The sequence below is a fragment of the Cebidichthys violaceus genome, unplaced genomic scaffold (genome assembly GCF_023349555.1).
Source record: "Cebidichthys violaceus isolate CVI_PGR_0920_01 unplaced genomic scaffold, fCebVio1.0.p SCAF_11, whole genome shotgun sequence".
Classification (NCBI taxonomy): domain Eukaryota; kingdom Metazoa; phylum Chordata; class Actinopteri; order Perciformes; family Stichaeidae; genus Cebidichthys; species Cebidichthys violaceus.
Window position 1 is genome coordinate 7,074,444 of NW_027176274.1, and position 24,976 is coordinate 7,099,419.

General features: G+C 43.4%; 1 protein-coding gene across 1 annotated transcript in view; it reads right to left on the bottom strand.

Moving 5' to 3' along the window:
• vwa8 (von Willebrand factor A domain containing 8) overlaps positions 1-24,976 on the bottom strand; it is a 58,029-nt gene that overhangs the window by 5,860 nt on the left and 27,193 nt on the right. The window contains exons 26-40 of the mRNA XM_068702467.1: positions 23,685-23,836; positions 20,769-20,877; positions 20,285-20,423; positions 19,744-19,931; positions 16,995-17,114; positions 16,700-16,764; positions 16,467-16,592; positions 16,277-16,386; positions 15,760-15,911; positions 15,064-15,268; positions 14,868-14,949; positions 14,365-14,569; positions 8,411-8,519; positions 7,604-7,760; positions 3,637-3,745 (exon numbers count right to left, since the gene is read on the bottom strand). Coding sequence (XP_068558568.1) covers positions 3,637-3,745; positions 7,604-7,760; positions 8,411-8,519; positions 14,365-14,569; positions 14,868-14,949; positions 15,064-15,268; positions 15,760-15,911; positions 16,277-16,386; positions 16,467-16,592; positions 16,700-16,764; positions 16,995-17,114; positions 19,744-19,931; positions 20,285-20,423; positions 20,769-20,877; positions 23,685-23,836 — 2,028 coding nt within the window. The remainder of the gene's footprint in view (positions 1-3,636; positions 3,746-7,603; positions 7,761-8,410; positions 8,520-14,364; positions 14,570-14,867; positions 14,950-15,063; positions 15,269-15,759; positions 15,912-16,276; positions 16,387-16,466; positions 16,593-16,699; positions 16,765-16,994; positions 17,115-19,743; positions 19,932-20,284; positions 20,424-20,768; positions 20,878-23,684; positions 23,837-24,976) is intronic.

Sequence of the window (24,976 nt, forward strand, 5' to 3'; positions counted from 1 at the left end):
AAACATATTTCAAAATCTGTCTGGGGACAACGATCTCATTTTGGTGGGGCAGATTGTGAAACGGGGGGGAGGAAACCCAGACAGTTGTAATTCAGGCTGACACATTATAGACGAGGAAGAGTTACAGTACAAACAGCATGAGTGGAAAATGAGCTCTGGGCCATACATTACAAAACCCCACCATCACCCGTCACCTGTCCTCCCAACCTGTTTCCATATTTATTTCAGAGTCAGACTCATCTTTATTGTCCAGGTATGAGGACACACCAGGAATTCGACTCTGTTTATCTTGCTGTCATAGTTCGTACACAGAAATAGAATTTAAGCAGCTAAAAACAAAGGACAACAAAGCTAAACAAGAGAAAACATTGGGCTATTATGTACGTACCAGTAAAGAAAAGAAAAATATTAAATATATATATATATATATATTTATTTATGGATATACAGTATGTATGTAGGAAAAATAATACAAATAATCCACATATTAAAAAAAGAATCTACTAATAACTCATTTCTGATCCACACACAATTATTTCTTGTTTTTAAATACATTTTAAATTTAAAAATGTTTTAATTAAAATAAATAATTCATAGAGTAATGTATATATAAATTACAAAACACATTTGTGAATCCTTCTGTGTGCATTAACTAACACTGAGGCTGATCTGACTCCATACATGTCAGTGCACAGTACATACAGTATATACAGCAGCAATAAGCAGTGATAAACAATACAAAGAGTCGGCCTGTGGGAAGTAGCTTGTTTTTGTGGTGGTCACATGGAAGGAGGGAGAAGAGGAAAAGCACTTTCTCCTGTCTTCAGGTCGCTCCCTGAGGAAGAAGCGCTGCTTCACAGAACAGGAGGTTAACAAAAGCAGGAACACAATCCGCTCCTTCACACCCACTTTGGGTCACGGTGATCTTGGCGATGATAGTGAGTACCGAGGTTGTTTTTACATAACACATGACATGTGTACACACACAAAAGAACATAGATTAGCCGTCATGTCACACACAGCACAGGTCTCATGACTTCTGATAGGGGTTGAAACAATACCTGTTTAGATTAGATACGATTAGCCTTTTATTGTCTCCCTTAGGAGACATTTGTCTTGGGCACAGGCGACGCAGCAGCACACAGCTCATCCACACATTATATCTATAATCAAACTACAGTTAGCATTCAGCAACACACACACACACACATCCATAGACACAAGGAGATACACACACACACACACACACACACACACACACACACACACACACATTGAATGATGCTAGTGAACACAATGGACACAGACGTTGTACAGCACAAACTGGACAAAAGGAGAAGACGTGTGTGTGAAATAAGTTGCATCACAGCAACCATGGGGAGCTTTTTCCCCATTTTGTCATTACATACATATATATATATATACATACATTGGGTTGGAGTTTATTCATATAGTGTTTCAGAATAAAGTTTAACTAGGACTAAAGACACGACTGGACATTTATCTAACTTGCAGCACCAATAGTAGAGCGTGAACCACAAAGTAGAAATAAGGACGGTGTAACGTACTTTCTCCAATAGTTGAGGTTTGAAGTATTAATAGAACATTATGAAATGCAGGAACAAAGTATAACTGTCTCGTGAGTAGGTGTTATGTGTACAGGCAAACAACCACGTTAAACACAGGTTACATGCAAAAATACAGTGAGAAATGTGACAAATATAAATGTCATAATGATTTTTACCCAAATGTCATTTGTATTCTAGACACTGCCAAGATGGATTAAACAATACATGTATACACAATGGTTCACATAGGTTTTATGAAGTCTAGAACAAAGCTGTTCAGCAGCGGGTTTATTTTCCATCACTTAAACGTGAGTGGTGGAGGATTAAGATGCACATTATTCCAGGTCCACAAAGCGTGAGCTTACTTTGCTGAGCTCTCTTTGTTCATGGAGCAATTCTATTTTTGACAATGTTGTAATAAGCTCACTGTCATGAATCATTCCCAAAATATCTCTCCTCCCTCTGCATGACTCCTAACAGGTTATGACACCTCTGCCAAAGATACGAGTAGTTTCCCTGGTAAATGAAATTGAAAAAAAAAAAAAAGTTTTTATTTCCTTGGGCGTAAAATTAAGAGCAAATATGCATCGCTCTATGATTTCTTTTGGCCAGTTAAGACTGATTTCCTGCTCCGATACGTTTGATGAAGACGTGCTGGAGTGTTTACGTTTGGGGAGCCAGCTCTTTGTTCAGCGATAAGTAGAGAGGGGTTTCCCTTTAGGCAGACTGACGGAGGCTGGAAAAAATACACTATCAGTTTATTGAAAGCTCGCCAGCTATGGTTAGGTGTGTGTGTGTGTGTGTGTGTGTGTGTGTGTGTGTGTGTGTGTGAATCTTTAAATCACTCTTCAGGTATGATACAAATAACATGACTTCACAGCGTCCCGCCTGCTGAGATTGGTATAATCTCCAGAAGTCTTTACAGTGGGAAAGAAGCCCGGGGCTACGAGGACCAATACAAACAATAACCAAAGTTCATGTTCAAAGCCAGTGCTGGCATGGCTGCAAACACCTGGATGGAAAACACAAACACAAACACACACACACACACACACACACACACACACACACACACACACCCCCAAACACCCACCCACCACCACAACATATACTGTACAAATAGAGCTTCACACCTGGACAGGAGGATAATAGAGTGAGGCTTAGTGTTGCTGCTCTGTAATCATTCTCACATGCTGCGTGAATTTCCTCTCGTCACACACACACACACACACACACACACACACACACACACACACACACACACACACACACACACACACACACACACACACACACATCCCCTAAGAAGCTCAAACAAAGGGAGGAAAATCTAGCCCAAAATACTGAAATGGAGACAATATCACATCCTGGATTTTTAACCACCACTCCCTACGCTCTTGCTTTTCAGTCACTCAACCAATCAGGGTGCTCCGGTGGGACAGCGCCCCCCCTCCATCCTGCTCCTGGGGTTGTAAAAGGTCAACCGATTGTCATCTAACAACTTCAACACTACTTTTGTTTTGTGACCGGCCAGGGTCAACCGGACTCCATGCAGTACCGTCTGTCTGTACAGTAGAAAGCTATTTCATCTAAATGCATAGCGTGTTATTTTGATGCTTAAATTGTTTAACTAAACTGACCTGAACAGGCAGACCTGTCATGTCAAACTGCTGTTTTAAACCAAAGAACGTAAACTGAAATTCCAAGACATTTAGGTTTCCAAAATTTCCAAACTTCAGGCTGCAAGGACATGTCCACATACATTCAGCTCTACTGATGTTAATAATTATCTCAAAGTGATGCAGCTTTCAGGATAGTCGTTTTCTTTTAATCATTTTCTGACCGGCTGCTGATCAAAGCAACTGTCAGTTAGTTTGTCAATCTGTCGTATAACATGCATAAAGACAATAAGACTTTAATTAAGATATTTAATTTGATTATTGTCAAAACTTCACTGACCGACTCTGAAGCAACATGGGTGTGTGTTCTACAGTGTTGAGGATTATGTAATAAGAACAGTAATCATAATAAAATATAGAAGTGTGACGCCAAGTGGAGGGAGGCTAACCTGTAAACTGTCCAGGATGATGCGTAGAGACTGAACTTGTCTCCTGACGGCGGTGGAGAAGCGCTCGTACGTGGCAGCATCGTACTCGCTCATATCAATCTCCTTCAACCTGAGAGGAAGGGACAGAGAAACACACGGATGACTTGATCTGATGTGTTTCAGACAAACTACCCATTATATTCTGACTTTCAGCTTCAAAAGTCTTTAACAGAGGCGACTTCATTCGGTACAAGCGGGTTTCTTCCAACCCCGACAGATTTAGTTTAAAAGTACACAATCTGTAGACATGTCAGTCACATGTCCCCTTGGATGCACTGAAATATACATTGTTCTCAGGTAGATAGAGAAAGACAGAATACAAAATAGACTGAGAAATGTCTTCCTGAGGACACCTGCGGATAAAGTGACACAGGGGTCAGTGCTGTTAAATATAAAGCTCTTTGTGTGTGTGTGTGTGTGTGTGTGTGTGTGTGTGTGTGTGTGTGTGTGTGTTCTCTAAAACACACCTGTGGACATGGAAAGACAGGTGCCCCCCCCCCTCCAAGCCGAGCTTATCAGCATAATCCCACTGTGCAGGTACTTAAGTCTGGCTGACACACATGGACACAGAATCCTCCTCGGGTGTGGTAAGGGTCCCTCTACCCTCAGCATGTTTCAACTGATCAGAAAGAGGTGTGTGTCTGTCTGTGTGTGTGTGTGTATGTCTCTGTGTGTGTGTGTGTGTGTGTGTGTGGGGGGGATCTCTGCCAGGTGTTTGAAACTTTTGGTGACAACCAGACCATGACATCCACAGAGATACAAAGCAGTGACTTCAAAACACAGGTAGGGGTTGAAGGAGGCTTTGACTTTATGTGTCACGGCTTGCAACAAACCTGTGTGTGTGTGTGTGTGTGTGTGATTGTGTGTGTGTGTGTGTGTGTGTGAGTGTGTGTCTGTGAGAGACTGGTTGCACAAGAGCAGAGTGAGACAAACGTATTGTGTAGACTGCGCTGGCATCAGCCATGCAATCACAAAAGATTACAAACTCACTCAGAGGACATCCAACAACATAATGTCTGTAATAGACGACTAAATGAAGATAACACAAGATCATCATCAGCACCTGGAATATCATTTCAGCAATATCAAATGAAGGGAAATAAAGTAGGAAAAAACACTTCCACGTGAAGTGTTAAAACGATTAATCTAACAACAAAAAAAACAACAACATGTTCAAAGAGAAGCCGTATAAGAGGGAAAAGAGTTTCACTGAATCTTCCTCCACTGACTGTATACAAACGGAGGTTATACTCTCTGTATGTGAAAGACACTGTAAAGGTAATGCAGGATTTTCCTAAAACAAACAATGTCTCGACTCTTACCAAAGGAATCCCCTCAATCATCACTAATGACAGACTAGCTGCAGACATTCTGCCCTCTGGCTGTATTTTATTATTTTATTGAACCTTACCCCTGATTGGGGGGGGGGGGGGGCAACTTTGAATGTTGTGTTTACAAGCATAGCCAGCCTTTAAATAGACCACTCTATTAGAATGGAGGAACTCATTTTACAATCGTCTGCTGGACTTTCATTTCCAGGTTTTGTTTCATATTCTTCTTTTTGAATGTATTTATACATTTTACATCTTAGATTAGAGATTTGTGAGTTAATCTGATTACTTTTTATTCATCCATTCACCCTCTATGTCCACTCATCCCATGCTGCTATTCCCTCTCATGACACATAATGTACTGTATCACACTCATGTTATAGTTATTTTTGACCAGCACACACAGTCCCCCCTGTCTGTTCCTTTGCATTCACACCACATCATGTCAGCCCACAGCCCGGCACATAGCACAGTGACTTCCTCCACACATTCCAAGGTGTGCACATGTGTGTGTGTGTGTGTGTGAGGATGCGTGAGAGTGTATGCGGCGAGCAGACACTCTGGCCAGTGGCCGCGGCTATTTCCTTCAAATTCCTGAACCTTGACTTAACCGGGAGAAACAGAGTGAATGACAAATACAGAAAGAGAGTCTGCTCTGGCCCGAGGTGGGGACACGGACATTTCCCACACAACAGACACAAAAACAACGAGTTGTGCGGACACTCCCTGCGACTAAACGAACCACACCAACAGCAGCCTTCCATCCACAAGACCTGCCGCTCACAGGTCGTAGACAAGTATGACTTTATCTGATTTTATTCTTACAGATTACAGAAACAAAAACAACTAAAGAAGAGTGGTTTTGTTTTAACTATGGCTTTGCATTTAGTTGCTGGTTCTGTCGAACATCTGTCCGCCGCAGCCTCCCTCAAGTGTAAAACTAACTGCCCACTGTGGCTGCCTTGCGAAATGTCTCCGTGAGCATTTCTGTGTTGTAATTAATACAGTTAACACTAAACATTCACAACTTATCCAATCAATTCTTGAGCAATGCTTTCGTGGGTGTGTCCCTTTTACATTTGGGAGGCTTATGGCTACACAGCTGAAGAAAACTTGACTTATTGTGATTTATTTGTTTTTATTATTAGTTTTTTGTTGTTGTATTAATCATAACTAGAGTTTCTGGAGCGCCTTGGTAGCTTAATAGTTACAGCGCCATATAACCACAACGTCCTGGGTTTGATTCTGTTGCTTTGGACCTTTGTTGCCCGTTATAATCCTCTTTCTGCTTCTACGCTGTCATCTGTTTAATCGATGCAAAAAAATGCCTCAAAACAATCTAATCTAGGAGATTCTTTTCATCGCCTGTTGGTTGATTTTTGAACTGATTTTTATCTGAGTATGTGTGTGTACATGCTCTCGTGGGTGTTTCGTGTTTTAGGCATACCTAAGCCTGTTTTTGCTTGTGTGTGTCAGGTGCTCAAGAGTTTACAGAGGGATCATAGTTTGATTGATACTCAAACTTAAGCTAAGCAAACAGAGGATTGAGCGCAAATGTCAGTGAATGAGAACGTATGGAAAAAGCCTGACGGAGTTGACCTGTGATATGAGGAAAGAAAAACAACATAAAGTCAAGCCGCCCTCCTCTGTAGGTTTACTTCCGTGGTGTGTGCTCACCTGCTGTGTTCAAGAGCAGTCAAGAGCAGTGACATCTACTTGGAAGCAGGGTATCAGCATGTAGCTACAAGATTTTCTCTGGGCTTAGTGGGACACTGATAGACAGGCAGAAGACAAGGAGGGAGGGAGGGGAAGGGTGTCAAACAAGAAGTTTAAAAAAGCAAGTGAAATGGCTGAAGACCAAGGGAAGAAGAGAAGAGACACAAAAAGGAGAGAGAGGAGAGTCAGAGAGGTTGTCCTCTTGGCGTGAAAGCAGCCAGTGTATGAGAAGGGCCATGCAGCAAAGGGGGAGGATAGGGGAGGTGGGGGGGGAGAAAAGAAAGTAAAGAGAACAAAACTGTTTGAAGCGAAGGAGAACAGAGACAGCCTTCATGGTGGAGCTGGTGAAAGGGGTGCCCTCTTAACCCTCCTCTGAAGTGAATGCGTGCAAGTGTAGACACACACACACACACACACACACACACACACACACACACACACACACACACACACACACACACACAATGCCCAGTGGGATCTACCATTGCGCTTATCCATCCAACCGGGGCACTGCAGCCTGTGGTTGTTTGCCCAGGATGGAGCACCAAACCTGGGATGACTGACTGACCAGAAAACCCTACAGAAGCCCTGAAGAAAAAGGCCGACACACACACACACACACACACACACACACACACACACACACACACACACACACACACCTGTTCCACATGACACACATTTCAGTTCTAGGTCGTTTCCAAGGTAGGAAAAACAAAGTCACTCCAAAACATCTGTACACCTTCACGTAGTTTCCCACCTGTGTAGCTGACTCAGTTTAGATACGGGTTATTGGTTAACGATCGACCGTGCTTTCCTACACTGGGACGGCCTTTTTTTAGCATGTGATCGCTGTATTTTCTGTATTTAAAGCGACCAACCTTTCTTTGAAGGCTTTTTCACCCATTTCGCGGGCAGCTCTGCGGACCTCTTCCGGAACTGCGTCTTTCTCAGCCTGGGAGACCTGGTAGACCTTGTGTCCTGCGTCCAGCCGATAGGGACCCCCTTTGCCACCCAGCCCCGCAGTGTCCCTGCCGCCTGCAACGAAACATCTCGTTAGGGATGAACCAATCACAGTTGTTGGAGGCACTTTCTGTAACAAATAACTCATTTGAAACCAAACATTTGACCCAGAGCTTCTATTAACTCAGTAAAGTCTGCATTCATTTCACTGTAAACACAGCACATTGACAGGGAAGATGTTGAACTATTGATCGGTGCTTCTCTGCTTATTTATTATTGTTTATACCTTCCATGAAAAGTTGAAAACCAGGGCTGCAATTAACAATTACATCACAATATATTTATCGCTGGATTTTTGTATAATTGATCGTTTAGTGTATAAAATTTCAGAAACAAGAAAAAAGAATTCCCATCACAATTTATAACATGACTGTAACAATAATTCAAAATAGTTGTTCTGTTGACTGACTAATGGATTAACTAACTAATCCATTCACCACTATGCTGACCCTTGTTCACATTCACGTTGTCACATACAGAATATCTGATTCTGGCAGCTCTCTGCTAGAAGTACAGACGAACAGAGCTGAGGCTAGGTGCCTTGCCCAAGGGCGACAAAGCACCGTACGTGCTCCTTAATTGTCATCAATCATACTAATGTGTGTGTAAACATCATCACGTCATCTCTGCATGTTGCTGACTTGGTAAGAAAAAACAGTGGTTACCTGTGCCTCCTGCCCACTGGTTTCCCCCAACATGAGGAGCGTTGTTGGGGTCCATCTTGCCATGTTTCGGGGCGGTGACGTCCAGGCCGCTGTCCCTCTGGATGGTAATCTGACAAGGATCGAGAGACACCATGTGGGTCACTTTTTTTAAACATTCGCAAACAGACTCACATCTGTGCAGGTGCTTCTGAAATGATCTTCAACCAATCCTCTAGCTTAAAGGGTCGGTTCAGCCCCAACTCACACAACAAAAAACATACTTTTACCATCACCAGTGGGGTCTGGCCACCTATATAGTTTTTCCATGAACAATGTCCCAGTTACTCTGGATAACCCACAGAAAACGGTCCGCTGCACTCTCATCTCAAAAGGAGGAACAATAAGTCACACAACAACAGTTTGTAGATGTAGATCCAGTGATAAGATAACCAGTTAATGAATAACTCTCCAAAGCCACGCAGGGAATCCAGTTTCATCAGAGAAGCAGCAGTGTGTAGACATTGTTAAAACCCTCTCTGGGAAAGGCTTCAAAGAAAATACATTGGGTATCAATTCTAGTCGTACTCGCACTTTGCCACTAAAATAGATATGAGATTGTACTTTTGTTTTTTCTTCTCCAAGCTCACACAACTTCTCTTGATGCCTCCTCTTCGCGTTTACCTCCTGATGTGCTGAGTTAGTATGTGAGACTACCTAGCACACAGTCAAACGCATTAAGAGAATGGACTTGGTGACGGAGAAGGAGGGAGCGGAGACACGAAGACGTTAAAGCTCTGGATTCTTAGGGCCATCTCAACGGCACCACCGATGCCAAAATCAGCATGCTGGCTCAAACACCAGAGTCTGGCACGCATCAGGGAGTGAGAGAGGAATGAGTAGTTCAGTGGGAGACTAAGTGCATCCCCTGTAGTTCAGCTGCATTCTTACATACTGCAGGAATTTGAATGGTATCTGTGGGGGATGAGGTTTTGTTGTGGACCGCTAAGTGTGTGTGTGTGTGTGTGTGTGTGTGTGTGTGTGTGTGTGTGTGTGTGTGTGTGTGTGTGTGTTATATCTTTGCTGTTTTTTTTCTTGGTTCGTCACGGACTGAGCGGTTGAACGGACACTTATCTAGTAGAAGCAGCAGTCCCTCTGCTAACCCGCTGTCCACACCTCAAACTGACTCGGTGGAGCTCAGAGCTCTGTTCTCACCTCTACATGAAGCTGCTGTATCGGCAGAGCTCTCTATATTTAGCACGATTAGAAGGGTCAGTCTGATACAACCCAAAGTACTACAAGGACAAGATAACACTCATCGTGGGAACGAGCTCACAGTGTGGACCTACTGGAAGTGTTGACACAATATGTTTTATTGCTCAAGCAGATTCACACTAATTGTATACATTTAAAAAAAAATTAAATCTGCGTTTTAACATTCATCCAGAAACCATCCTCCAAATGTTTCTGTTGTTTTTCTCCTCTGCCTTCTCGCTCGAAGTAGATGATAGGTTTAAATGTCATGCATAGGGGCTCCTTGTTCAAATCCGAAACGCTCATTCGCTTTTTCCACGCAAGATTAGCCATGGACAGACAAACACACACACACACACACACACACACACACACACACACACACACACACACACACACACACAGTGATATGCAGACACACCATGATCATCATCTACAGGCCAGCTGCGTTGGCTGCTGACGTTACAGATCTACATGAGAAAAACTGGCTGTTCTTCGCATGACAATAACAGTGAGGAGATTTGGGGGAGGGGCTGTTTTAGTAACCAGCAGGGTCTCAAACGTGGTCATTTAAAATGACAAACATCCCCACTGACCCATGCGGCTGCAAACCAACAGAGCATCAGTGTATCAAAAGAGGCTATACTCTGGTGTTATCCACAGGAAGTGTGTGTGTGTGTGTGTGTGTGTGTGTGTGTGTGTGTGTGTGTGTGTGTGTGTGTGTGTGTGTGTAGGTGTAGGTGGCCGTGTGCTCGCACATGAGCCAGTGTTGTAAACCTCAGTAACCAGAGAGAGCTCGGTGCCATAACTCTGCGGTGAGGTAAAGGGTCAGAGGTCTGAGCCTGTCGTGTCACCGCAGCTCACCTTCAGGAGCTCACCTCCGGTGAAGTCATACAACGAAAGAACAGCAGCAGAACATGAGCTCTGCTGCACACATGCCTGTGCCATGTTGGGTAACGAGGGTGTGCACCTGATGCGCGGGAATGTGGCTTCAAAGGCTTAGCTGTACTGGCTAGACATAGCATTCTCGCTGAGCATTTATGAACGTGATTACGATCGCTTGATAAACACCACACACACACACACACACACACACACACACACACACACACACACACACACACACACACACACACACGCACAGACTCTTTTTCCCTGACAACACAGCTCCACCTCCATCAGGCCTGTGTCTGAGCATCTGCTGGGCCCGGATGCTTGCAAGTGTCTCGGAAAACAGTCCATCTGAGAGGAAGTTGAGCTGTTTGTTTCAGTAATCCACCTTTGTCATCACACTGCATATAGATAAAACTCTCTGGCCGGTGACAACATTCCTCTTGAGTGTCTTCATGCTGTTCGTGGAATTCCGGCTCAGTCGCAGCCAGTAAAAGGATGACGAACGCTCCACTTTTGGTTTGAGAAAAATGATGAGTGACGCTTTACGACATGTATCCGTTTTGGGTTCTTAGAGGGGCCGCGCTCGGTCGAGTTTCCCGCTCTGATCGTGAAAGAGACATGAGTCATTTGGGCAATGCAGCTACAGGATATCAGATAGCAGAAAGTGTTTCTGATATGATCACCTAGCATCTGTCATTCTACATATCTGCTTACGTCCGTCACGCCAAAATGATGGACATAACATGGTCTCTCAGGAGTAAAGTTTCTTCTATATATAGTACTGGTGGTCATAACATAAACCTATATAGCTGTTACATTACACTGTGTTTCTAGAACCAGTAACATTGAGGATATTATTGAAAGACAAAATTGAAATACAGAATGAGAAAAAGAAAATACAAAATTCAGGAACCAGCAACCCCTCCCAAAACACACATACACACATTATGGCAGAAATTCAGTTATTGAGGGTTTAACTCTTAATCAACAGATGTTTGTTTCTCTGTCCGCCTCTTATTTAGTCTTGAATATTTAAAAATCATAATAGTTTTCAGGAGGCTTCAACTAAAATGGCTCCTAGATGTTCAAAACTGAGGAGAAGTGAAAGAGCTTTCTCTTGAAATGAAGCCTTATTAATGCTATCTACAACATGCTGATGTAGATATATCTCATTTTAACCTATCGAGTGCCTTGATGGCCATATTTAAAATAAGTGAGTTTGGTTGGTCTGCTTGATTAATAGTTATCTCATCAGCTCTACATCCCACAGCTGACATTTTGATCTTCCTACTCCAAACAGATGCAAAATCATGGCGTGCTATTTAAAACAACGCTTCAGAAACTAATGGGCGTCGTTGCAGACACCGTGCCTGTGTTTTTCCACACTATTTGGTTGAAAACATCACGTAAACCCTGGAGGTAGTTGTTGCCATGCTGCTGTTGCCACTGCTGAAGATGGCACCTTCACCTCGAGACAGAGGAACAGAAAATAAAAAGAGAGGGAAGAGGAGTGAGGGGGGGCGGCGCAGTGGAGAAAAGTTCATTTTTATGACTGTGGGAATCAATGTCCTTACCCCACCCTCCTCTCTCAATCCCTTTTTCCCCTCTCTATTTCTTTTCAGCGACTCTATACGTCGCTCATCTGCGGTCCACGCCTTGTCTTGTGAGATTAACAACCTCATAAATTTCTGATTCTCCCTTTAGACGCCGAAAGACAGAGAGTGATTTAGGATTGATGTGTGTGTGTGAGAATGAGGCCCTGCGTGAACCTGGGTGCATGCTAGTGTGTGTCTGTGTGATGGCATATATGCATGCCTGTACATGAGTGTCTGAACACGTGCGATATTCTTATGTGAGTAAATGAATCCAAGGTGTGCAGCGTGCAGGTGTGTAAGAACTAAACTTTTGTAATTTGTACTTCAATCAATGGTGTAAAGCGTGTGATGTGGTTAAAAACTTTGTTCCGAAATGTTACTTGCACATTTTAAGAAGGTTACTGTCTGCAGATCGTGGCACAAGTCTGCAAAGCACTGCTGCAGGCAATTTGGACTTTAAAGGAGCGAGCAAGTGTAGATGTGCGTGTGAGTGTGACTGATAAGCTAACTTCAGTAGTGCAAGGGGGGAGAGTAAGATGGCAGGTGGCCAACCAGACACCCACACACTCACATACGGGTGTAAAATCAGCCATATTCTACAATCAAGTGTGTTTTTTATTATGCTGGATACTTGTAGACGCCTACTTGGCACCAGAAGCACCAGTTGAACAAAAGACGTGTGTTGTGTGAGCAGATAGATGATGACTGATGTCTCCCGTGCAGCGGTGTGTGTTGATGATGTCAACAGTGCTGTAATGTGTCAGTCACACACACACACACACACACACACACACACACACACACACACACACACACACACACACACACACACACACACACACACACCTCAATGCGTGGTTGTCCAGAAATGTGTGCATGGAGCCGGAGTCAAAGGCAATTTTAGTTTTTCATTTCAAACTTTGGGCAAAACCCTGATTGTTGCACTCTTTAAGCGTGTCATAAAAACAAGGTATTTAACACGTAGTGCACATGTGCAGACAGGTGAGCTTGTGAGGGGGTGAGGTGTGTAAACAGTTGGGTAAAGTAGCGTACATCTCTGAGCAGTAATACAGAGAGACTTGTAAGCGGGTATGTTTAAATACAGTAGAGCTGCTGTTGGTGTCGGTGAGCTAACCCAGAGCACAGGGGGAGTCTGTGTGCCCTTCAGTGGACTCAAGGTGCCCCATCAAAGAGGACCGGACTACTGAGGCATCTAGGGGCCACAGAGAGGTCCCACGTGTGCATTGAAGGTGTGCAGGTGTGCGTGTGTCTTTATAATGAATATATTCTAAGTCAAAGGCTTTTCTATTGTTGTGATTGAATTATGGAACACTACACAACAACATACATTTAAGAATGATTAACTTGCTTGTAGTTTTCAAAAGAAAGGTTTGTAAACTATATTTGAGGAAGTGTGAATTATTTTTATTATAATTTTTATTTTTTGAGGGTAGCTTAAATAAGAATATAGGAGAGGCATTATGCTTCCGTCTGCCTTTACAGTCAGTATTTAACTCACTCTTAATTACTCTGCTTATACTGTGTAGACTGGTTATACTTATTTCATACTAGACTCTATATTGTAGATACTGTTTGTATGTATTGTATTGTGTGATGACTGAATAAAAAGTACTACTACTAAGGTTTCACATAAATATGCTTCTTAATAAATGTGTGAGTTCGTATTACTTAATTAAGATTCAACAGATTATCTTTCAATGAGAAAAGAGGAAACAGTCACTGAAATACATTTTCCAATTTTTATGATCCGTCTCTTTGACGTCCTCCTTTTCGGTCCATGGGAAGGCTTCTGCAGATAACGCCCCCTACATCAGGGAGGCTCTATTATCTGAAGAATGTATCTGCCTCTGTTGTGTATGTGGGCACATTAACAATGCGTTCTCAGTACGCTGGTCCAAAATGTTCTGACCCATACCGAGGGTCAAACCTATTGCATCATCGGCACAATGCCCGTTCATTCATACACACCCACCCAGCCGGGTCGTAAATTTTGGGGCTGGAAACATTCTGTTGAGCATAAAATCAGGAATGTTTTTGCAGCTAATATATTCTGTCAACGTGAGGCAAGCATGCAGAGTGACATCCAGCTGAACATCTGCTCACTGGAGTTATTTCTAAAGTAGCACTGCCCCCCGCTGGTGTTGAGAGAAACTGCAGGCTGTAAGCATTTCTATTCTTTACCCCAATCAAAACTGAGCTTTTCAAACAAATTACCTGTAAAGGTCTGCCATCCTCTGTCCCAATCATATTCCTCCATTCCATCAGCGATCGCTGCAGGGTGTCTAACCCCGTCTCCCAGAGCCGGACGTAGCCACCCATGTCCACCGTGACGACGCCTCCGGAACCAAGAGCAGCCATGAGCACGTCCGACTCTGACACCTTGGACAACCAGCTGGTGTAAGGCGACACGGTCATCGACCTGCCGATCACAATTAGGTAGGAAAAGTCAAGACGCAGTCACTAAGACAAAAAGGCACCAAGAATTTCACTATGTACAACAGATAAACTCTCCATATGTAATTCATGTTGTCAGTTAAAGAAGAAAGTTTACTATTGTAAGTCTAAAAGAGTAAAAGTTCATTTGACACATTATGTTCTTTGGTGACACAGAACAATTCTATGACACCCAAAATCATATTTCAAAAAATTCCTTTCTCAAAGCAATGCTGTTTCTGACCACTAGCTGGCGCTGGAGGATGCAAAATGATATTTTTCACCTTGGGACGGGAATATATTTGACTTTTTTGGAGTTCAGATCGGTCACCTCCAGGTACGCCGCTGTCATCGGAGGAGTGACGTCTGAGTGACAAACAAGAAAACAAGTCTGAATACAAACTCTCTGTCCGCACTGATTTGCTGAGCTCATGTGTGTGTGTGTGTGTGTGTGTGTGTGTGTGTGACCTGAGCGCTGACCTTTGGGGTAGACCTCCCTCAGGGGCACCTTGTTGGGTGGAAGCGCTCGGACCACCTGATTGGCCGAAAGCAGGCTGACACAATTCTCCCGTTTGGCGGCGCTGGACCGGAGCCCACCTCTCAGGAACATGTGAGCCCCGCTCTCAGCACTCTTCATCTCTGAGAGGTCAACAGGCCTCTTAAAGCTGTACACCTCATTAGGGGACTGGACGAGAAAAGAAATCAAGAGGAAAATGTCGCTACTTACTGTATAAATCAAGCACACAGCTGTGCGGCCTAGATGTGAGTACATTAATATTCATCAGTTCAACTGTAGCACCAGCACTAGAGTGCCTCATTCAACTAAGCTCTCATGCTTCCATTCAGGCTCTCAACCCACTTCATTCGTTAAGCCTTAAGGCGTGCATCAGGCCGACAGCAGGGACATATTGAATGGTTAACACTGACACTCAGACCCACATATACCTATGCCCCCTTATGAGTCTCTGATCCTCCTGGCCAGCACGTTTTTTGGTACATAAGAGTAAAATGGAAACGTACAGTATGTAAATACATGAGAGCAGATAAACTCCAAAAAGTGTGCTTGGGATCAAATAACGTTTAGTTGTAGTGCAGGGCAACGGGGTTTAACGCTACATTTCCTTGTCCTCTAAGTGTATTGTTTTTTTTCTAACCCATGTCCTTTTACAATCTCACCACGAGGTCTGGGAAGCCCACAACGACCCGGGCGAAGGAGCCGCTGTCGGCCAGTATGCGGTTGGGTGAGACAATCTTCTGGTCCAGAGCGGCGCTGAGGTTCTCGTTGGGGAGCTGCTCACATGACAGCATCTGGGGGACGGGCGCCTCATCTGGGAGAGGAAGGGGCCAAACGGAGCACGATGGAACAGAGAGAGCGATGGAAAAGAAAATGATGAGATAAACTAAAACACTTGTGTGGAGAGAGCCCTGGAGAATACCGTAGCAGTGCAATTCATGTGACTATTATGTCAATGAGCTCACTGCAGAAACCCTCTTACGGTTATGCACATATACAGTACTTCTTCTTAATATTGAAACATGTGTGGTTCACTTCATATATTTGGTTTGACTAATGTCCTTCTGCTTGGTTTTGTTGATAGGGTTGGCATAATGTCTTTGATGGAACTTAAAAGCCCTGTTAAATAGTTTAAAGCAGAGCGACGTCCATCCTTAACGTCCTTACGGTTATATTTACCTGAGCTGGCTCCGTGGCCTGAGCTGACTGCGTCCTCGCTGATGCTGTGGAGCTGACACACGCCTGAGTCTTCAGCTGACATATGCATGGGCTTGGTCAGCAGGAACTTCCTATGTGACACAGTCAGTATGTCGCATTACAAGTGAATTCAAATGTTAAGACCCTCAGAAGGGATCCGTGCCTTACTCACTTGTTGGTGTTGCTCTCCAGCAGCAGCCAGCGGTCCTCCGCCACCAGGTAGACAGACTTCAAGTTGATGGGAAGTGAGATGGAGTGAACCCGGCCCTCCAGCACGTCCAGCACGTCCAGCTGGTTGCTGCACACACACAAACAAACACAACACAACATTAACACCAGCACATGGCCGAGATAGCGCTGTTTAACAGCGTCGTGGAGGATTTAGTTTAGATCGGAGCAGCTTACCCCTCCTCCTTATAGAAGAGGAGCCAGTTTTTGTGAGCGAAGTCGTTGCACATTTTATGCGCTCCCTGCAAACAGTCAATGCACACAACACATTGAGTCCACACACTGCTTTGGAATGATTTGTTCACTGATTATAAATCGTGAAATTCTGCACAGGATAAAGCATCCTAATTTATCACAGATGTATAAATATGTAATGTGTAAATTATTACTAGTCCTTATGTAAAACTGGATACATGTGGACAAAAATAACATATCTAGTTGATGTCCTGTGTGAACAGTGGAAGCCACTCACCTGCTGCTCCTTACTGCTCCACCAGCTGGAGGCTTTGGTGGAGGGCTGGTCCGTGTCCGGAGACAACATGAGCCTCCGCACGGCACCCGTCACCATGTCCAAATGGAGCACTGTGTTACTCTGAAAGAGAGCGGCATGGTTGGACATGTTTTTAGAAGTACAGTTGTGTCATCATGAAGAAGAAGGAGAAGGAGAAGGAGAAGAAGAAGAAGTCATAGACATGCAGTCCACCCAGGAACAGTTAGGGGTACAGTGTCTTGCTCAAGGACATCTCGGCAGTGCCCAGTCCGCACTCCGTACCTGGTCCATGCGGGACTTGAACCTCCCACCCTCCGGTTCTCTAGCCAAATCCCCACAGACGGAGCTTCTGCTGCTAAATACTGTTCTACTATCCTTTTCGTTTTTTTATCATATGGACAGAATGACTCAAGCAACGATTTCTGCATTTTGCTTTTCTCTGTTTAGTACCACTGCTCCAGCTTACCGTGTCAGAGCCACACTGCTCTCTCAAGCGCTCCTCATGCCTGAGGACATTTCCCTACTGTTTGATCCGGCTGCTACAGTTCTGCCTCGTCTCGTCTTTTCATGCATTTCTTCATTGTTTACAAATGTGCATTGGTTTCAGTTTTTTTTTTAAACAGTTTGTTTCAGTTTTATACCACAAAGAAAAAGCAGAGCCAAATCTATATTTTAAATATCTCTACTGCTGTCCAACCTATACCAGTAATACCGCCACATTTGATTTGGACTCAAGGTAAAGTATGTCACATGACTTGTAATGCTGTACACAGTGAATGCTTTTTGTAAATATCTTTTTCTTCTACTACAGCCAACAGAAGGTGCTCATTTCCAAGTGGAACCACATTGATCTGAGTTAACTCAAACTGATTTGAACACAGCACGGCAAGTCACTTCAATTAGATTTACATGTATTCTTCTGCGTTTGTTTGAGTCCTACATTTATATTAGTTGAGCAACAGCATATCTCAGTGTCCATATATATATATATATATATATATATATTTACATAGTGTGTATTGGGTGACCTGTGCAAAAAGGCTTTCGTTTGTGACGCACTAGGCTTCATCTTCAATTGAGTTTTATGAGAGGGAGCCACAGGGGAGCTGGCCTCGGCCCTGGTTGCCCTGCTTCACACTAATGGTTTCCTTACGGCCTCCCATTCCTGACATACACACTACTGTACCGAGGCCTGGTCGAGCTATTCAGAGAAGGCAAACCCCATTTCCTGGTTCTAAACATATACTGCCTTTGGAGGGAGTGCGTACATGCGTGAGCACACGTGTATGTCCTACATGTGGATGACGGGCCGGGGTGTTATGTAATTTTGCCTTTGAGGTATTTTTTGCATGTCCTCAACCATTTTTATGGGTTTTACATTGGAAATGTGTGTGCGTGTATTTATGTGTCAATCCCTAGTAGAACCTGCATTTGTGTGTTTATGTGTGTGTGTGTGTGTGTATGTGTGTGTGTGTGAGTGTGATTTTCCAGGACGACCAATGACCTGTGAATGAACTTGCTGTTGTCTGGACCTCTTCATTTTTAGACAGACGTAACATGATCCATCACAAGGGTATTTTTAGAAGTCCTCCTCTTGCCTAATATGCACCAGCTGTAAAAGTGTTCTGCTTCTGGAGAAATAGCTAACGTTCATTGTTCTTGTCTTACGCTCTGCTGTCATAGACTACGGTCTTATGGGGGTGAGAGAGGTTCAACAGCAAACAACCGCTAACCACCAACCATTTTGAGAAACTCAAACAAACTTGTGCAAAGCTATTTTAAATCTGTGAGGAATCGGTTGTTGTTGCCCCGAAAAAAAAAGTTGAAATGCCAGTGTTTCGTAACGCTAACTTGATATACTTGTCAGTAAACAAGGACATCAGACAAAAGAGATCTGGTTCCTTTGTGAACACTGACAGTCTGTGAGAGGAGACTGACTACACTTTCCACATTGTTCTTGTATGGTGTTCCACATAACACAATCAAAACTGACATTTACAGTACTGGTGTGTAGGTAATGATGTCCATTGTCCCATGATAACATTTGTGTGGTTTCTTGTTTCATGGTCAGGTATCTGTCCTGTGTTAAAGGTACCCTGTGGTGTTTTTGAACGCTGCAGAGCAACGCTGTTTGTGGTGAGTGTCCTCGTTCACATGAGGAGGAGGTGATATATATATATATTTATGTGAACTGCATAAGGCGGTTACAGAAGACAAAGACCCGATAAAAGAGGAGAAGAAGAAGAAGATCTTAAGCAAATGTAAATAATGCATACCATAAATACTAATTGAACACAATTTGTTTTACTGCTGAATCAGTTTGACATCCTGGACATATCTTACAAACACATATTTTAAACCCTTCCGTCTGCTTACTGAAATTGCTTTATAGTTTTATCCATAAATTAGGTAATGTTTATTCAAGGAGTGTAGTTAGTGACAGTGTGGGCTCCCCTGACACACCTCCCACTCCCCTGTTAAGTTGATTTTATAAATGGGAGGTATCGCAGGTTTCTTACTTTTAAAGAACACTGAAGCGTTTTGGTGAAAAATATTTGATGAAAAAAACATGTTTATTTACAATGAAAACTCCACAGGGTACCTTTAACACGATCAACATCCTGTGCATGCTTTGCACAGGATTTAGACAAAAAGTCATTCAATCTTATCGGTGTGATCATCACGTATCATACAGGCTCGTCTTTGTGCGCGTGTGTTTTTGTGTGCCAACCTGCTCCTCGTGCAGCACCACCTGTCCATCAAGAGGACTCCCAAGGGGCGCAACGGTGACAAAGGGCTGCCAGACGCCACTGATGGTCCTCGGGAAGACATCGTAAAGCTCCATGCACTGAATCGTCTCCCCCCGCTCCTTCATGGAGTACAGTGACACGGGGTTACACGTGGCTACGTACAGCACATCTGCAAAACAAAAACAGACGGAATGTGGGAATATTATTAATACTGTTTGACCATTGAATCCAGTTTGATCTCACTCTTGTTTATGGTATCTTATCCCTTTCTGATTTGTGATCACTATCATTGAAGTAGTTGTGTTCGATCCAATGGTTTTCAACAGTTCAACTATAGATTCCAGTAAAAACTGTAAAAGGCATCTCTTGTCTTCAACCTTCCATGGAGGTGCGTCTAGCCCACTGAATAGCTGTGCACCTACATTCTCCTTCTCCACCGGATCCTCTAATATCTCCCTAAATGAACACTGAGACCTGAGAATGTGTAGCAGGACAGTGTTGATGGTGTTTGTGTGTGTATACCATCTTTGGTGGCGACATCGCAGATGATGTTGACTTCACTCATGGGAATCTGCCAGTGGGCTTTCTCTTCGCTGAAACTCAAAGCCCTGCTTTCCTGTCTGTTGCAGGGGTAACTCTGAACACGCAGAAACGCGGGGCCCTGGAAACACAAGACAACACTGTTACACATACACACACACACACACTCATGAAACAGTGTATGAAAGCAACACTGGTGTTTCATTTTTATGGTCGAAATGTTGTGGAACTGTGTCACAAAGGTTTATATAGCTTGTTTATACATTCTTTTCCTCCAACTACTGAAGGTGCAGAAAAGGTAGGTGCATCCATACTTTGCAACAATACAGCATATACGCAAGATTATAGTTTCCATATTTTTGCAAGGACTAATCACTGGCCTATATCACCACATATGGGAGATGTGAAGGAATTTCTGCTCACGGTAAACTTTGACGATCGGAGTGTGTTTTCTTTGTGTGTTTACCTTGACGTCTATGGGCCGTGTCTCAGTGGGACAGAGTAGTTTGCGTCGAGCGTTGCCGACTTGGTTTATTGTCCAGTACCCTGTCATCTTGACCTCCGGCAGGGGCAACCTAAAGATTAAAGTACCTGGTAAGAACTGCAAAATGGTGAATTCCTGAGATCAAAATATATCAAGTTGTGAGCATGTTTTTTTTTTGACAGTGCACCATGGCACAAATCCTGTGGCTTTCTGATGTTCCATTATGGAAAATGATGGGTTTCACTGTCACAATTTTTGCATCCCCACTTCAAATGAAATGAACTCATCTTATGAGTGCATCAACATGGAAATCGCAAAATGAGTTCAGATGGAAGCCGTATTCTGCTCTGAGTGGGATTTCATAAAAACATAGGATTTAATTTGATCCCAGCTCTTTCTAGAGAGGGTGAAGCCAATGTGGGACAAGTGACTGTGTGTGTGTGTGTGTGTGTGTGTGTGTGTGTGTGTGTGTGTGTGTGTGTGTGTGTGTGTGTGTGTGTGTCCCTGCTCAGCTTGTTGTGTCTGGCCAGATGTTTACTGGTCTTCCCATGAATCATAGCTGGATTGTGGCCACAGCCTTATTGGCTGCAGGTGGGGTGAAAGATGCAACACAACCGCAAAACACAGAAATTCGAAGTGGATAAACAGGTTGGATGATGAACAATCCTCTAACCATAAATATTTCTATGAATGGAAAAGTAATGAGACACATTAGAGAAACCGTTTCTTGTTTTCCACGTCCAAAATTGGAAATCAAGAGACATATATTTGCTGTTATGTACACAAGATGTTGTGGGAGATAAATTGTTCAAGATGGGCTTTTAAAAACACAGATCACAAAAGACACAAAAGGCCCTCTGGGCATGGATAATGCCAGTACAGACATAATGGGACAAATGTGTACAATCAGCAGCGTAATTGCTCAAGGAAAATACTTGTTTCTGCTCTGCTCTGTTCTCAAGATGTTACTTGAGCGATTCATGAGATTGAATTTTTTAATGTGTCAAATAAAACCACAGGAGACAGAAGAAACAAATATTTTCCTTTATTTAAAAGACAAAACTGTGCATAATGAGACAATGTAGTGGATATTAGAATATGATCTTTCCCTTAAGGGAAAGGTGAGGTAATGTGAATGATCTAGTCCGCCATTCACTTAACACTTCAGGAAGCAGTGCGCAGACTTCATGGAAGCCTCAAAGTTTAAGGGGACGGTTCACCCCAAAATCAAAAATACATATTTTTCCTCTTACCGATCGTGCTTTTTATAAATCGAAATAGTTGCCGAGTGTTGGAGATATCGGTCGTAGAGATATCGGTCTTCTCCTGAACATAGTGGAACTAATGTGACTAGTTGTGAGCAGTTTCATGGGGGAACTATTTTCTCTGTACCGAACTACATCCGTCGACCGCACAGAAGGAAGCGTGCAGCTGTATTCGCTAGTGCTAGCTCACCTATCACCACGGAGCAAGCTAACGTTACGCCACACCATTAATGTTTACATATCGTGCTCTCACAAGCACGAGCCGTTCGTCCATTAATGGAAGCTTACTTCTGCACGGTGATACGGTTGGCGGGTGTAAAATAAAGAAAGAAAGTGTCCTGATCTCTGGAAAGAAACAGTGCTTCTTCAAATGTATACTTTGGGCGCTTTAAGCACCTCAAGACGAATGCCATCGAGTTCCATTATATTTTGGAGAAAGCAGACATCTCTACGGTCGATATCGCCAACACTCGGTAACTCACACCAAAACAATCTAGATTAATAAATGGCACAACAGGTAAGAGAAAAAATATGACATTTTTGATTGTGGAGTGAACTGTCCCTTTAATTCAGTCTGAAACCAGTCAGAGGGCCAAAGACAACATCAGCCGATTTCAAGCTTTTCAGGATTTCATTTCTAAAAGTTACAGATGCTCTAAAATCAGAAAAAGACGTCGGACAGGTTCACTCTCAGCAAGAAGAGTTCCAAATGTGTTCTCCTCAGAAAGATGAGAGTTCTACCTACAACTACTGGCCTCTGAGGAAACACGTCCTACTGATAGATTCTGAACGTTCTTTTAAAGGCACGCAGTTACAACAGTGATATCAGGAACCGTTCACTGTAATAAAGCCACTTTGGGGGAACAGTTTCGGAACCTTTGGAGGGTGGAAAAAGTGATACAAGTTATAATTTTTGTTAGCTAAAACATAGATTTAATGGTAAATACTGCTCTATAACAGAGTAACAATATGATGTTGAGGGGGGGATAAATGCTAAATAAAACCTGTATCTTGTTTGTCAAATTAAGTGTCTTATAGTATCTTTCTGTTGTCTGTTAAAATGATGCTGAAAATCACAAGCTTCTATAGGTTCTGATACATTTTAAATATCTGACAAAAGATGATCACTGCTGCAGGTCATGGTGACTTCCGGGATAATTGACTAGAACCCTCTTATGGGTTTCCAACAGTGGGTCCCACTAGGCAAGAAAAAAAGAGTTTCTCCGATGGGGGACTGCTGAGTGGACGACATTATTGGTCTCTGTCAGTAGTCCTCTCTAAAGATGCAATAAGAAGTACAAGCACTAAGTACAAGCTCTTATTGTACTTTGGTTCAAGCAGTCAATATGAAAAGTGGAAACATAGACTGAGTGAACTTTAGTTTAGCTGTGGTGGCTCACTGCTGAGGGTTTGCAATGTCCTAGTCTGAGATCCATAATAGAGTCAGGTAGAACTTCAATGACGTCATCTATTATCCATCGCCTCACTCTAACCCCTTTCTGACTGGCCCCTGTAACTCATGACAGTCTGTCTGAGCGTCAGTCAGGTACTGGATGTGCCTTTAATGTGTCTGTGTGTGTGTGTGTGTGTGTGTGTGTGTGTGTTATCCTTGTGCTCCTGATGTCTTGCTTACTCCTTAGCCAGTGTGACAGAGCTGGGCTTGGCTCCGATGGGAATCCCGTGCTTGTGCAGCGCTTCGATCAGAACCTCTCGCATGTCTTTGTTGTACGAGTCAAAGTCGAAGACATTTCGCACCACGTTGGCCAAACCCTCGTCGGGGAATTTCTGTGGTTTGAGAGGAAGGAGGAGGGGGGGGGGGGGGGGATATGGGAGGGAAAAGGGTAGAGAAGAGGAAGTAGACAGGGAGGATAGTGAGAAGAATGACAAAAAAGGGAGCAGGGAGGGTGGCAAGTAGGAAGAAAAATAGGGGAAAAAAAGCAGAGAAGATGGAATGAAGAGGGTTAACGACAGTTAATATAATTCTAAGTGCTCAAAAGGGGTCAATGCAGGGACACGGTCTGGAAAAGAGACACGCCATCTTGAAGGCAACTCCTCTCTAGATTCTGGCCACAACACTGACAGTCGAGGCACCCTTAGTTATTGCGTTTGTGATATAATTGGAGAGATACAAGTTATATTGCCTCAATACATTTTCTGTATTGCACGGTAGCTATGGTGATAGATTGGTGTTACGTGCCCCCCACCCCCCCCCTCAGTGTCCTCTCGGGTGCCGGCCTTTCCCGGGATGCCAGCTGCAGCCGGGTGATCGAACGCGGCTGCACTCGATCACTGATCAATGGTTAAAAGGAGAGGAGCTCCAGGAGGACAACCCCTTGGGCCAAACGCGCAGTAGTGGAGCTGTGTGTGTGTGTGTGTGTGTGTGGACCAGCGTGTGCAGGCCGTGTGCGCTGCTCAACTAGCCTCGCTTTCTCTTTTACAAGAAAGTATTTTTTAGTTGCTGCCGTGTGAGAGCAGTTAATTCTTTTGTATATAAATATCTTTTGTTAAGCTATCTGTTGCTCCTGAGTCTCTTTCCCTGGGAATTTATCACCGTTACTCCCTGCATCCCTTAAGACGCAAAAAGGGGAACGTAACAGTTGGTAAATAGGCAATGAAGGAAGACAAACGGAGCGGGAGAAAAGGAGATGCTGTAAGCAGAAGCAGAGACTACACTTTTAAAACTGTAGAACCAAAACTGTAGAAAACCAAAAACGTTGAGAAACATAATCTAGGTGCTACTGGTAACTTTAAAACAGGCATTTCTCATAATTTTTGGACAATTCTGAAGACTAAAAAATGCATGACTCTCGGTGCTGATACAAAACAAATGATTTTTGATACCATGAAAAATGTTTCTTCTACAAAACTAAGCAAAGTTCTGAAAGGTTAAATGTCTACACACAATGAATTATATAAGAACCCCGC